This window comes from Perissodus microlepis, chromosome 19 (genome assembly GCF_051167445.1).
Source record: "Perissodus microlepis isolate ML-2025 ecotype Zambia chromosome 19, ASM5116744v1, whole genome shotgun sequence".
Classification (NCBI taxonomy): Eukaryota; Metazoa; Chordata; class Actinopteri; order Cichliformes; family Cichlidae; genus Perissodus; species Perissodus microlepis.
This window is the reverse complement of record NC_140479.1, coordinates 21,475,715-21,491,539: the sequence shown is the minus strand read 5'-3', so window position 1 is coordinate 21,491,539 and position 15,825 is coordinate 21,475,715. Positions and strand designations below refer to the sequence as shown.

The 15,825-nt window shown below is 38.2% G+C and overlaps 1 protein-coding gene across 2 annotated transcripts; it reads left to right on the top strand.

Annotated features, from left to right (window-relative positions):
- The first annotated feature begins 2,557 nt into the window (after positions 1-2,557).
- LOC146365950 (B2 bradykinin receptor-like) lies at positions 2,558-14,812 on the top strand. Of its 2 annotated transcripts, none has more exons than XM_084915416.1 (2): positions 2,558-2,969; positions 11,941-14,812. In XM_084915416.1, the coding sequence occupies exon 2, from the start codon at positions 12,080-12,082 to the stop codon at positions 12,974-12,976; it is 897 nt and encodes a 298-aa protein (XP_084771542.1). In that variant the 5' UTR covers positions 2,558-2,969; positions 11,941-12,079; the 3' UTR covers positions 12,977-14,812. The 2 variants fall into 2 exon arrangements, with proteins under 2 accessions (XP_084771542.1, XP_084771541.1); XM_084915415.1 differs by lacking the exon at positions 2,558-2,969 and adding an exon at positions 9,241-10,506.
- Positions 14,813-15,825: the final 1,013 nt, after the last annotated feature.

The following is a 15,825-nucleotide window of genomic DNA, read 5'->3' as shown; positions in this document are numbered from 1 at the left end:
ATACAAGGCAGGATCGATGATGCGTTCGTGTCGCTCTACCTAAATTATGACTCTACCATCTAAATGTTGTAGCAGAAACTGATACTCATGGGACCAGGCAATGTTTTTTGCAATTTTCTATTGTCAGAGGTGCAAACTGTATCCTTACTTTAACTGTATCATTGGTGTAGTCTCCAGCTGTTGCTTCAAGGTTTGATGTGTTTAGAGATACTCTTCTGCATACCTTGGTTGCAAGAAGTGGTTACTCAAGAAACTGTTGCTTTCCTTTCAGCTCAAAGCAATATGGCCATTCCTTCTGACCTCAACAACAAACCATTTTCACCCAGAGAGCTGCCGCTTGCTCGGAGATGATTGTGCATGAAAATCCCAGTAGATCAGCAGTTTCTGAAATACTCAGACCAGTCTGTCTGGCATCAAAACACCACATTCAAAGTTACTTAGATCACCTTTCCTCCCCACTCTGATGCTCAGTTTGAACTTCAGCAAGTTTTGTCCAAATCTACATGTCTAAATGCGTTAGATATTTGTCATAACAGGCATTTGAACAGGTATACATATAACAAAATCACTGGTGTGTGTGTGTGTGTGTGTGTGTGTGTGTGTGTGTGTGTGTGTGTGTGTGTGTGTGTGTGTGAGAGAGAGAGATTGCAAAACAAGACAGGTGGTGTTGGAGACAGTCAAACATAGGTGAGATTTATGATATACCTAAATTAATGGAAGGAAAGAGACACAGACATGAATCCTGAAAACTAACAGCAAACAAAACAAGCCCAAGTGGAAGCAGAAAGCAAATGGATAAACTGGAAGCAAAGTAACACAATAAAACCAACAAAATATAGAATATAACTTAATTGAGATTAAATGTAAGTGTCAGATTTCTGTGCTCTGTCGCTACACCAAACGTGAGCGGATATCAGCATGCAGAACATAAGGCCTGTCACCATGGAGACTGACATGTTTTACTCCCGTCGCCTGATGCATCCATTGGCAGACACAGTTGAGTCTCACTGACATGGTTGCTGGCCAAAATAAAAGCGGAAACCACTCCAGGGGCTAATGCAGGATCCATTAAAAGGAGAGTGAGACACATAGAGAGACAGATGGGCAGGCTGACTGAAAATGACAAGATGACTGTGATGAGGAAAAAAAAGGGCCAAAGTAAAGAAAGGAAAAGGATTAACACTGGATGTCCATTTCTCTGAGTTGTGATGAATTTCTGACGTGTGTTTGGAAATTGATCGATGCTGATATCTGTCATCTCAAGCTCACACTGAAACTGACAAGTGACCCCGGGACACTGTTTTCTCTGTGTAGCAATTCCTACATGTGTCATCACAGTTATGATTCATGACATCTGTAAGGTCATTTCAGTGACAGTGGTTTAATGACAAGTTTTCTTAGAGTAAACTTCCAATCAGTGGAAAGTGCCATTACAAATAAAGCTTGTGTATTTGCAACAAATACTCAGTAATGCAATTATTAATTATTTATAATTGTTATCTAATATACAGTATTATGAAATAGCTTAGATATCATAGTGAGCACTTTTATCTTCAACACTAAGTGTAAAAAAGGAAATCTAGTCTTTTTTGTGTAAAATGTTTCATGCACAGCCTTTACTTACACAGTACTTTTATTTTGTTACTTTTTTTCTTTTACATAATTATATTTTTAAAAAGCACCTCTTCTTTCTGTAACTGGTCAAGGAAGAGTTAATGTCACATCTGACAACAATCATGTCGATATTATGTGAATTATTTTCATGCATGTGCACCAAATTTGTTTAGTTTTAGGAATTAATTTGTTCATTTTGTCAAGGCACTGAACATTACATACTTTGCCCAGTAGATGGCTCCCTATTTATTTTTTTCAAACGCTGGTATCCAGGAAAATGAAGATTTGAAGTAGACACATTACATCCTGTATACAAAAGAGTCAGAGTAACAAGTGTTTCCAATAAATTCCCTTTGGTTTTCTGCAGTTCAAATATGAATCTGACAAAGTGTAACAAACACAAGAATGATGTTTAAACTTTCAAAGAGGGTAAGTAGAATATTATTATTATTATTATTATTATTATTATTATACCCATATACTGAGACTCAAGTTTGACACTAAATTAAACATTTTTACATGAAAAAAGTCTAAAGTGAGATTCCCTCCTGTTCATTTCTCAAGATCCAGGCTTCTCCTCAAAGTGCAGTCTGCAGTTAATGTTTGTGATTCTAAAATCTTTCTTTAGATTAATTATACATTAAGATTACTGTGTAAGTACAGCATAGCTATATAAAGTATATCTTATTTTCATTCCTGTTGCCTAAAGTGAGATTCCCCCTCTTCATTTCTCAAGATCCAGGCTTCTCCTCAAAGTGCAATGTGTACTTTATGTTGTGAGGCCCACCCCTGCAGAAGCCAGGGCCACACCCTTCAAATAGAAGCAGCTTGGGGAGCAGCCAAGGAAGGATCATGTCATAAAGTCTTCTGATACTTGAAGAATCTTGTCCTTTGGAATTATAATCACAAACAGACTGCTTTTTTCTCAAAACAATGAAGCTTTTCTAGTTTTATCACAGGGCTTGTACTAAACAGGGCAGTACTAAACTCTTGACAAACAAAGTAAACATAAACAAAAGGTGCTTTTCGCATTTTATAAATGCTCTCTGAAAGCTTTTTTTTTTTTTAAATAGAGGAACATTTTGACTGGTAAGAACACACAATAGCAATACCTAGTTGTGATTTCTTTTCTAAGTATCACCACTATTTAGTTTTTCTAAAGCTAATATTGACCTTTAAGTCTTTCAGACTGTCAGCAAATAAGGAACACTCCCATATCCTGTGTTATGAGCACCTTATGATGACTCATGTTGCACCCGATGCGCCAAAAAAAACATGTTTATGTTTAAGTGACAGAGTCCTCTTGCAGATGTGCAAAGGAGAACGCCAGGTGACATTCAAGAACCACAAAGCAAGTAAGTGTGGAGAGCCTGTAGGGAGCAGAATTCTAAAAAGTGACACCAGTGTTTGTTTGTTTTTATTTCAAAACAAGGCCAGATGATAGGCATGTCTGTTTTGAGGCTTGAACTATCAAAATAAGACAAGCATGTTTGAGTTATTGCATTTTAGTCTTCAGACATTCTTTTACAGGAAATTGAAAAACATGAAAAAAATGAAACAGTGTGTTTGTATGCTGCAGAAGCCTGAGTGTCAGAATAGAAAACTAGCTTTTTTTCATAATTTGCAATGTGGTCTGTTCAAAGAAAGCTGTTAAAAATAACTGTTCAAAACTCAAACGTAAGTCTAAATAACTGGCTAAGGTGGTCTGGCAGCAACATAGCTAGTGTCGAGAATAGCACAGACGGGAACTCCAAAAGTCTGTTTGCTCAGAGTCTCTGTTGATAAAAGACTGCCCTTTTGAAATTATTTATGTCAATTAAATCGTAACCACGAGTTATAGCTACGATAAAGTACTTTGCAAGTCACTGGAAGATTAAATATTTTTCCCTAATAAAGTGATTTTCTACCACAGTTTACTTCTCATTCTCTTTTTCTGTAAACTATGAACATACACAGGCCGGCATGCAAACTTTCGCCATAGTCAGTTGACGCAAACACATTTGAAGTACCATAAATGGTAGATTTCCTGGATTTTAAATGTTTAAATCTTCTTAAAATGATTTTTTTTTTTCAAACAATCAAACCATGAGCTGAAAACAGAAGTAAATTTCAGACTGCAGACATTCAGACTGTGGCTGCCCACTTACTGCTGACTCAAGGTCTTGCAAAATAATTGTGATGGTTGGTTTGTGATTGTCTTTTTTTTATTGATTTCAACATTTTGCAATGCCTTTATTAAATCAAAATATTAAATGTAACAGGGGCATGTGTGACCAACTTATTTCACAAGTTGTGGATTTCCAGCAGTATAAACAGCATTGTTCTGTGGTTTTTATATTATCTGCCAGGAACATTTGAGCAGCACTGGTTGAATTTTTGATGTTTGAAGAAATGGGTTTGTGTTCCAAGGTTTAGTGCTCATCAAAGTTGCATTAGTGGTTTCAGACAGGCCTGTGGCCACTCCTTCCACTTTTTATAAGCGCTTACTCACTCTCCTTGCAAAAGCCCAGAGTGTACGAGGCAGCTGTGAAAACGATAAATACCCGGAGCTGCTCCCTGTTGTCTTGAATCTGTGTGGAGTTATGGAAGAGGAGATGGGGGTGGGACACTGAGTAATAGAGCTCACGGCCTGGAAAAAAATCTTTTGAGACAGGCAGAAGGAGACAGGAAATGAGCTGAGTATTTTCGAGGAGTAGCGTGAGCGTCGCCGCCCCCTCGTCCAGACATTCGTTATGTACTTCACTGCACACACTGAGACATAACTAACAACAGCAGACAGATATGTAGCCTGTTACTCAAGGACCTTTAAGTTTGCAAGTCTATAAAACTTCAGTTAATAAACTGGGGGAGACAATTCATTGGGTTTATTTCTATACAGGTTTTTTTTTTCTTAAAGGCTGTTAAAGTTAATAGACTTTATTTTATGTTGTGCTATTTAAAAGCATGGGATTTCTTAGGTCCTGAGGAGATTTCACGTTACTGGGAATAGTGGGTGCGTTAGTGGAAGATGCTTTGCATGAGGTACAAGGCCCCCGCTGTCTTGCTCAGTAGAGAAGGCTGATTCACCACAGCACTCCAAGGTCTATATGTGCAGTAAATGTACCATTTATAAGCTATATTCTGAGGTTTTGTCACTTCCTGAGTGCTTTTCCACTTGCTGTAGTCGACGCAGGTGTGTTGTAGCAAAGCTAAACAGAAGTGTCTCTTCCAGGCTCGATGAGTTACCATTGTTGATTAACTGATAACTTGGGGCTGGATGTTTCCACAGAAGTGCACCACGAAATTTAGCGTTAATGAAGAACCGGCTGATTTATTGTTTAATTTTTCTTGTACAGGGAAAACTTTTTCAGGAATCATAAACCTGTAGCTGCCTGATCAGTGTTGACTAGAATATCTGAACTTAATAAGCACATATCATATGCATGTGTATAAGACAAAGCTCCTTTTTAATACTTGTTATATTTATAGTATGTGCGACTGTAATTATTTTATTTTATTTTTCTAATTACATTCAAGCACTGATCATTATCCACTAGTGTTTTACCTCTTTTGTACTTAATTATATGGCTTCCTGGTGGCAGCCAGTGTGCCCACTTGGGAGTATAGTATATGATGGCACCTTTCTATGTAATAGAATTTTGTGTATTTGTAGAGAGCTGGACAAGTGGATGTTTTTATTTTTATTAACTGATTTGCATTGCCCTCATATTTATATAATTATTAAAATTGCTTGTAACAACACTTGTACAGGATGTGTTTGACTGCAGTGCTTATTTATTTCACAATATAGTAACCCCTCTTTTAACTAGTGGTAGAGAAATGGTTTAGAATCTCAAGAATCTTAGAGATATCAGAGCCAAACTTCACAGTGTTCCTTTAAGTTTATCCTTCAACCATCCCATAATATACTGTGGAAAGAAACCACAACAACATTCTCTACTTCATGTTTCGAGCATCAAAAGTCACAGTTACATCAGTGTTTTCATTGGCAGCGCTTTACTATTGTTACAGAGTCATTGAGATAACCATTGAAAGCATGGCATGAGCTATTTCTAGATGAAAATAGAAGCGGTGCAATTCATCTTCTAAAATACAACTCTATAAACAAAGTCTGTTTTGGAGATTTTTCAGGAAGCAAGACACAACTTTGGAATGTGTGCAATTACTTTCACCTCCACTAACAATAATGGGAAGTCTCTGTAACTTTAAATCTCACAAACAAAGTTGTCAATATTTCCATCACTAAATTTCCCTCTCTCTACAGCAGTATATCTCACTTGCTCCTTTTATATTAAGCCCATACTTTAGAGGCAACAGAGCAGAATTTAGATTTACATCAAATGCTATTTTCATTGCAGGGCTGTGAGTTTAAGACTTAAAAAAAAAACCCCACTTTTATTCAAACATGGAAACTCTGTTCATAAGGGCCCAGATTCTATTCTTAAGTAAATATTACAACCCAAATTCGGCTAATTGGGGTATGCATTATTTGCAACAAATGTGTGAACTAAGCCCTTTTGTTCTTTCGTGTCAGTGGAACCTATACCCTCTTTAGTAGACACAGAAATGTATCATGCAAGTGCATAAAAAGGCATCAAATAAGATATCTGAAATTTAATAATATTTTTAGAAATGAGGAAATGGTGATTGAGGAAAGAAGGAAGCAACCTATTTACTGCAACACTGACACATCTTGGAGGAAAACCAAAGACAGCAGCTGGGAATCTGCCTACAAATGAATGTTAACTGTGTTACTCTGCCTTCAGGGATCCCACCTGCCAGGGATCAAACTGAGGTCACTCTTCACCAATCTAATTACATACTTATATAACAATAACAGTTCTCTCAAAACAAAACAGAATAGTCCAACAGTTTGCCTGTATCAGCCCTATGACTGACATGATGTGGGGAAGTGAAACGTGTGATTATAGAATACCAGTCTATTCACTAACTTCCTTGTGATCATGCATCCGTTGCACATTAACAGCATGACCAAGACACATGAGCTTTGTTTCCACACAGCTTTTAAGCCCTTTGTCTCTTCGAATCAGTGATAACTTGAAGATGGCCTTCGGTCTAGTATTCTGTGTTTAGACAAAATCTTATTACATATCTCTAATTGCCATGATGTGCACCCATATGTTATCTGCAGGTCATATGAAAATCTCAGTCCACAGATAAGTGCTCGCTTAATGGGAGAGCTGTTTAGTCCATTTTGGTGGTTTTTAGTAATATGTCACATAGACACGAGCCTTTTTCGTTTACAGAAAATCTTATTAGTATGAAAGATAAGAGAGACTGTTTAGAGATTAGAAGATTAGTATGGACATCACCCTGAGGAAAAGCATCTGGTATCTGGTGGTAACACATCACGATGACCGTGTTGTTTAATTTGTTTATTTGGATTGTACAACAATTTAGGGCTTTACTGTCATTTGTTTAAAACACAACAAAGAGAAGATCAAAGAACCCTGCATAGTGCTTTTCGGTTGATAAAGAGACCAGTCTAGTGGTTTTGTGTAGGCAAATTTTAGGAATTCGCCGAAACAGTGGACATTTAACATGCAGAAGGCTCTTCAGTAGGTAGGACAGAACTGAATATACAGTCCTTATTAGAAGTTTAAGACAACTTGAAAAATGGCAAAAAGTCATATTTTGCATGATTGGATCTTAACAAGGCTCCAAGTAGAGCTTCAACATGCAAAAAGAAGAAATGGGAGTGAAACTTTTTTTGAGCATGCATTTTATGCAAACAATGCTTAAGGCCCAACAGCGGCTGCACTTCCTGAGGGTCCTCAGGAAGTACAAGCTGAACTCCAACCTGCTGCTGACCTTCTACCACTCATCCATTGAGAGCCTGCTAACTTACTGCATCACGGTATGGTACGGCAGCTGCATTAAGGTGGATAGAGCGAGGCTTCAGAGTGTAGTCAAAAGACAGCACAAAAGACCATCGGCTGCCCTCTCCCCTCCCTGATGGACATTTATTTCTCCCGCTGTCTCAGCAAACATCATCAAGGACAGTTCCCACCCTGGTTTCAACATGTTCAGCGCTACAGCACAAAATCCCACAGACTCAAAAACAGTTTCTTCCCAAAGAATATAACCACCCTGAACTCACACATGCACCGGTAAACCCCCCCCCCCCCATTTTCCCCCCATTTCCCCCCCATTTCCTCTATGAACCACCACTGTGCAATACCAAATTCTATGTGCACTAACCCAATTGAATATACATAACACTATTTGTTGCATATTATTTTTTAACACTGGCATGTATATTTGTACATTTTAAGTATTTTTTCTCTGTTAATAGTGCCAATATGTATATAGTGCTGCAGAACATCATCAGAGATTTAAAGCTTATTTCGAACCAAAATACCGTGAGTTGGGATAGAACAAATCTGCATTTTACAATACTCTCTGACTTGTTGGATTTTACCTGTTTTACCTGACTATTAAGTAACATAACATTTAATCTGACATCTTTGTGTAAAATTGCTTTTATCCACCAAATGGAAACCTACTACGCAAAGATAACCATCTGTTCAGGCGATGTTGATTACCCTAATGATATATTGCCAAAATGCCCAGTGAAAATGCACTTCTAAATAAACTGGCAGCTTTATTCACTGCAATAATTATCTTACGGGAAATATTACAAAGTGCCGTAAATGGATTCTTTTGTCTCTGCACTTCAGTGGTGTAAGGAACTCTCTTCCCAACAATACTAATGGGACGTGTTTCCATATTATATTCCTCAGAGATATTGCTCCATATTGACATGATAGCATCACACAGTTGTTGCAGATTTGTTGGCTGTAGTGCATCTATGATGCAAATCTCCTGTTCCACCACATCACAAAGATGCTTTATTGCAGGGGTGTCCAACTCCAGTCATCGAGAGCTACTGCCCTGCAGCTTTTAGATGCATCCATACTCCAACGCAGCTGAATCAAATGGTTGAATTACCTCTTCAGCATGCCATGAAGTTTGGCAAAGGGCTGGTAACAAGCCATTCATTTGATTTGGATGCATCTAAAAGCTGCAGGACAGTAGCTCTCGAGGACTGGAGTTGGACACTCCTGCTCTGTTGGATTGACATCTGGTGACTATAGAGCTCATTTGAGCACACTGAACTCATTTTCATGTTCAAGAAACTAATTTGAGATGATTTTAATTTTATGACATGACAAGTTATCGTACTGGAAGCAGCAATCTTAAGCTGGGAAAATTGCAGTCATAAAGGCGTGGACATGGTCAACAATGAAATTTCGGTAGGCTGTGATGGATCGCAGCAGATGGCCGCCCCTCCCTGAGCCTGGTTCTGCCGGAGCTTTCTTCCTGTTAAAAGGGAGTTTTTCCTTCCTATTGTCGCCAAAGTGTTTGCTCATAGGGGGTCATTTGATTGTTGGGTTTTTCTCTGTATGTATTATTGTAGGGTCTACCTTAAAATATAAAGCGCCTTGAGGCGACTGTTGTTGTGATTTGGAGCTATATAAATAAAATTGAATTGAATTGCGTTGCGTTGAACCGTGTAACTTTTTTCCAGTCTTCTGTGGTATAGTTTACAAAATGTAACTTCAGTTTGCCTGTTCTTGAGAAGTCGCAGTCGGTGTGGTCTAGCCCATCTGCTTCAAGTTTTGACGTGTTGTGCCTTCAGAGATGCTCTTCTGCATACACTATTTTGTATAAGAAGTGTTGACTTGAGTTAACTTTGCTTTTCTAACAGCTCAAAGCAGTCAATACATTCTTATCCTTTCACATCTGGCATCAAAAAAGCATTTTTGCCTGGAAAACTGCAGTTCACTGGATATTTTTTTCTTTTTCAGAGCATTCTCTGTAAACCCTAGACATGGTTGTGTGGGAAAATCCCAGCAGATCAGCAGTTTCTGAAATATATCAGAACAGCGCATCTGGCACCAACAACCATGCCACATTTAAAGTTACTTGAAAGACCCCTTTTCCTCATTCTGATGCTTACTTTGAACTTCAGCAGATTGACTTGACCATTAAATTGCCGAGATGTCACTGGCTGCGTTAAGAACCAGAATTAGCTATCTAGTGAGTATATACATCAGGTCAGAAAATATTTAACATGTAAACATGAACTATGTCAAGCCACAACTGTTTAGTTTTGTAAGAACTTACTAAGAGGCGTACATGGGACAAAAAGTGCCTGGTTTCATTCAAATCCATATCACAGAAAACTGCGTAACAGACACACCCGTCCGCCATGTCCATTTCACGGTTTGCCTCTCGAAAGCGTGAAATGGAAACACATGCAGAAGTTACAGTACATGCAGAAGCTGCAGTACCAGCATGAGGAGATAACATATTTAAAGCCTTTTGCGCCCTTTTTGTCTGTTTGCTTCATCCTAGACTTTTGTCCCCTGCAGCCCCTTTTTTCTCTCTTTCTTTCGGTCCCTTTTCTTTTTCTGTTCCTCCACCACCTTATCCTGTTTTTCACCAAAAACAGGCCTTCAACCCTGTGTCCGCTCTGGTATAATACCCACTCTAACAATAATGTGAATAATGTAATAAACAAAAGAAACAAGATTAACAAGATGAGCCTACAGAGAGTCTACAGTGCTCCTCTTTTTGTTTTTGTCTAATTTTGATATTAGTATGGCTTGTTGCATGTTATTAGTGCATCTTTGAATAAGGTGCAACCCAGACCCGACAGACAGGGAGCATTCAGACTGAATGTGAAATGAGAGAAGTGAGGTATTTTTGCCATGCCTTCTTTTTTTTTTTGGTGACATCACTTTAATTACAGTTTCCTTTAGGAGCGTGAGGCAGAGACAGGCAGACTAGAGTGGGGGAGTTAACTGTTAACAGTGCAGCAGGACATCTGAACATACTTAGGAAAATGACTCTTAGACCTACAAGGTATGTATGAATCAAATATACTCTCTATATTTTTAAAATCTTTCATGTGAGATATAACCAAAAAAATCCACTAAGAATGGAGAACAATTTTCCAATTGTTTTATTTTTTAGAATCATTTTGTCAGTAACCATGTGCTCAAGCAGGTTAAATATACTCTGATGTGTGTAAAGCAGGTAATACAACTACTGATAGCTGACAGCTGCTGTTAAAATGAACTTCTTGCCTTTGTTGTTACAGCGAGTGAGACTTAAAAAAAAAACATATCTTTTTGGGTGTAATGTAGAGTATAGAAGTATAGAGTTACATATCGATGATGACCAGAAGAAGCATCTTTTTCTCTTTATTTTGTTATTCATTTATTCTTTTTTGTTGTACATTAAAACATCAGTTGTACTAAATGATATGAGAGCTCAGGTTTTGCCTAAGCATGTTCTTCTAAAGACGAGTTTAATCCATGTCAAACATTTGGTTATTTTAACCAACAGAAGCTTCTGCACTCCATTGTGCCGTCTGCCACATTGCTGCCAACTGCTCCTTACGCCAACAGAAACAAACTTTGGAGCAACTTTCAGTGATCTTAATTGCTCTTAAACATTCAAACATATGGATGTAAGCATAGGGTACATACAGTATGATTTGAAAGAACAGATTGCCAATTAGGTAACATGATAGGGGAATTAAGCAGAAGCATAAACGACATTATGCTATGCCTGATGCTCATTAGTGGAACAAGGTGGTTCAGTCTCAGACAAGCTTATATAATTTTTGAGTGAAACCTACAGCTGCAATGGGGACATTACTCATTTCATTCACATGCATTTAGAGATGGAAAAAGTCTGTTTTTATCTTTTTTTATTGGGGTTTTCATTAGCACCTTAAAACTCTACTGCTGATCAGCTTACTGCAGATGTGCAAACACCCTTATTGTTCAACAATGTCTTTATGTTTTAAGCTTATCCTTTGGTTCAATACAAAGGTCATAGCTGCAAAGTACCTTGCTCCACAACCAGAAATGTATTCATCACATTTATTACAGGCTTTCATGTTCAGCTCTGTTCTTGTTGAAACGAGGCTAAGTCAGTGGGTGGATATTTCTTCAGCAATCAACTAGTTGGAAAACTGAACCTGGTCAACAGAGAAAGAATGACAAACAGCACACAATGGATGTACAGTTAGGACATCTGTTCATTAATATGCTTATTTACTTCTTTTCTTAGAATAAGATAAGAAGAATGACATCAGTTTCATATCTGTATGGTAAATATTGTATGTAGCAGGGCAACTGTTGGGTTTGCAGACACAATAGCCAGCTAAGTGCTGGCTAAAGCTCCATATTTATCACATTGGTATTTTACATAAACTCAAGGTAAGAACCTAATGTACTGTTGATGTTTAACTGCCTATTTACTTCATGTCTCATTTTGTCTTTACAGCATCCCAGACTACAGCACCACTATATCATATGGAAACAGTAACAACACCAATGAGACTCATTGTCCAGATCACGAACTATGGGAGTGGCTCACTGCACACCAACCAGTATATATTCTGCTCATCACCGTGCTGGGAATTATGCTTAACATGTTCGTTCTGACTGTCTTCTGCTTCCACAAGAAGGCGTGCACCATAGCTGAAATCTATTTGAGCAACCTGGCTGCTGCTGACCTAGTCCTGGTGTCCTGTTTGCCCTTCTGGGCCGTCAACATTCTCAATGATTTTAAATGGCCTTTTGGTCATTTCATGTGCAAAGTTATCAATGTGGGAATTAAGATGAATGCCTACTGCAGCATATACTTTCTTGTTCTGGTTAGCATCGATCGCTATGTGGCGCTGGTACATGCGATGTCACATGGAAGAATGCGTAGACCAAAATATGCTAAACTAGGGTGTCTGCTGACATGGGGCTTTGGCTTGCTTCTGAGTATACCCGTGTTCATCTTCAGGGAAGTGAGATATTTCCCTGAATATGGTACTGTGTGCTATCTAAACTATCCAAACCACAACGTACACGTTATCTGTGATGGGATATTGATCATTTTTAGCTTTGTTATTCCCATTTCAATTATCTCCTTTTGCACTATTAATATTATTCAGGCTTTGAAATTGCAAGCAATTGAGAGGTTCAATGCTGAAAACACAGAACGAAAGGCCACCATTCTGGTCCTGGCAGTCCTTGTAGCCTTCCTAATTTGCTGGGTGCCATTCCATGTAATCACCATAGTGGATGTGCTTTTACGAGGTGGGATACTGGAAGGCTGTCACTTTGAAAATGCTGTGGACATCAGCATCCAGATCTTCACCTACTTAGCCTTCTTGAACAGCATTCTTAACCCGATCCTATACGTTATTGTAGGAAAGAACTTCCGGAAAAAAGTCAGAGAACTCTTCCACCAGTGGGGCCACCAGAGGAAAACCTTATCTGACTCCACACGTTCAAACCTGTCCTCCACATTGAAAACTTCTGTATAAAATGCTGTATGCAAATTGCTTTTTGCACACAAAAACACAGAAGGATAGTGGGCAGTCATTTAATGATATTGTCTTAAACTAAATGGTTCAAATGAAATCTAAAATCAAATGAAGTTCGTGAAATCGCAATGGATGTAGCTTTGTAATAATCAGACTTAATCATACATTGTTAAGAAACCTTTTAACGAACTCTTTCTTTAGTATGTTAGCTGATGCACAACGTCTCACTGTTACGTTTAGAAAAGGTGGTTGTATTACAGATTACTACCAAATGCAAAACACTGTTGTTTAGCTTGAACTGGAAAAAAATGAAGACATATTTTATATATTGCAACAACTCACCAGTGTGTGATATTGTTGGATTCATATATTATAAACTGTAGTAGTCAGCAGTATCTCGGCTGTACTGGTTCTGTGATGTAAATATGTGTACTGTAAAATAATTTATGTAAATACATCTTTTTTGTTATATAGTTTATTGCTGAAGATGCAAATGATGCCACTATTTGTTTCACTCAGAGCATAACGATGAATAAAATCAACATGCGGTCTTTCGCTTTATAAATGTTTATGATGCATTTGAATGTTAAGTTGAACATCCAAAGGTTCATGTTGAAACAGCGTCTTGCTAAGTGTTTCTGGTGTTTCTGACTCAGAGTTTCCAGACTTAAAAACATGACTCTTTCAACAAGTTTCCAGTTGTGACGCACAAACATGCTTCTTTTTGTTGGCTGTATAGACATAACTTTTTCTTTTTTTTTTATTGTATATCTGTCCCCCAAACCACCTTTTAATTGCCAAGTGTTTACTCAAAATGGGTTGTGGGCAAGGGTACACCCATAGGTGTCCTCAAAATGAAGGCAAATCTTGCCAAGCGGGATATCAGGCTTCACCACAATTGCTAGTGCTGAAAATTGTTGTGGAACAAAAGGCATGCAGAAAAAGTTATCTGCCAGAAAATACACAGTTCAACCTCATTTTATGTGTTTTTGTCTGCTTTTTAAAATGGTTTTAATTTTGTGATTTTTAGTCTTGTCCTTCAAATCTGAAATGTATGTTACTCCCACATTCATGTTCAAAGTTCATGTTATTCTGGTTTATGTTGTGCTACTAAATGGGAATATTAATTAAAATTTTGACTATTCTGTAAACACCACAGTGGGGGATGACAGTCACTGAAGAGGTTTTAGTGCAGATGCCTCATTCATGTTTCCATAAGAGTTCACAGACTGTTTATTAAACATGGACACAGTCAGTATGACTTCACCCTGTTAGTGAAGTTCTGTTATGACACCTGAAAGTGAACACTTTCGACACAGTTTTCTTGGTGATTTGAAACCATGCGTCATAAACACTGGCTAAAGACTTGTGTCTGTCATGGTGCTGGGTCGTTGACCCAGCGTTTTGTGTTTTATGATTATTTTCCTATGTTCTAGTTATTCTGATTTTGGTATTCTGTGTCCTCCCCTTGTGCCCTGTTCGTGTTCTGGATTTCCTGTTTTATTTTGAAGGTCTGTGTGTGTTGTCATTGTGTTCAGCTTGTATCCTCCAGTCGTCTTTGTGTATTAGGATCAGCTGTTCTTCCCTCCTGTGTGTGATTACCTGATTACCTTGTGTGTGTATATATAGTGGGTGTCGTCTGTGCTCGTTGTCGGTTCGTCTGCGTTCCATGGTGTTCTGTTCCTTAGTCTGCGTCTCTGCCCCTCACCCCGTTTCATATGATCTCAGGTTTGTTATTTAGTTTTCCCAGTTTAGGTTTCTTCAGTTATTTATCATCCCTCATTGCCTGTTTTGCCACTCCGCCACTTGTAAATAAACGTCACTCGTATCATCAGTCACTGCCTGCATTTTGGGTCCTTTTTCCTTCAACACCACACGGCTCGCCTCGGCAGCCATGACAGTGTCAGTGAGCAACTCTACTGAGGACTCCCCTTTTTTAATTCACTTTGACAGAAAACTGAGGGGAAAACATTTATTGAGGTCACACAGCAATGGTACTAACTGGAAGTTACAATGCAGCTAAGGGAGTTGCCCCCTGCTTTCCAATAAAAAGAATGCAATCATATTTGGCTCAACTTTCAAATCATAAAGCTCATTTTGGCTTTTAAGTGACAGTGTGTAAAATCTCATCAGTAGATGCCAGTAGATTGCAGATTGTAGTCAAATGAATTCAATTTCCTTAAAACTTCCAAGTAACATACATAATCCTAGAAGTGGTGGTCATTGTAGGACAAACATGTTTTAGTCAGGCAAGAGAAACATTAAATTTAGACTGTGCACCTAAGCAACCATGGCTGCTTGAAGTGTTTCTAACACTGGTTATGTAAAAAGACATTGTTGTACCCACTATATTTTACCATATTTGAATAATATCAGCACGTAGCAATGAATCAGGAATAATACTGTATGACTCAATTAAATATTTTGTGGTATTTTGCATTTTTACCACCGAGTGATCACAGAGACTAGCTGCTGTTCATTTGTGGTAAGTGTAGTAAGATAGCAACATGACTCCTGCTTCGGCCCCAGAGTCTTTCGCTGTTTTGGTCAGTCGACTGTTAACTTAGCTATCAATATGTAGCTTTAAGAACTCTAGAAATGTAAAACTTTGAGAATGATATGAGTCAATGACTCAGAGAAATTAACCTCTCTCTGATGAGCAAATATTGAGGTGGGTTGTTTAGGACATTACTGTTGGCTGCTATTGGCAGCTGTTAGCCTCTGTTAGCCATGGTTAACTGCTTTTAGATGGCATAAGTGAAACTTTCATTAAAGTGGATATAACATTGTTGGACTTTGATACTTAGTTAATAAACTCTCATATGATGTAAAATATAGTCAAGCTATTT

Bases quoted from the DNA above. Each gene is read 5' to 3' on its own strand.
- LOC146365950 (XM_084915415.1), top strand. From the start codon at position 10,487: ATGACTCTTAGACCTACAAG. The intron at 10,507-11,940 runs GTATGTATGAAT...TTGTCTTTACAG, and splicing joins ATGACTCTTAGACCTACAAG to CATCCCAGACTACAGCACCA.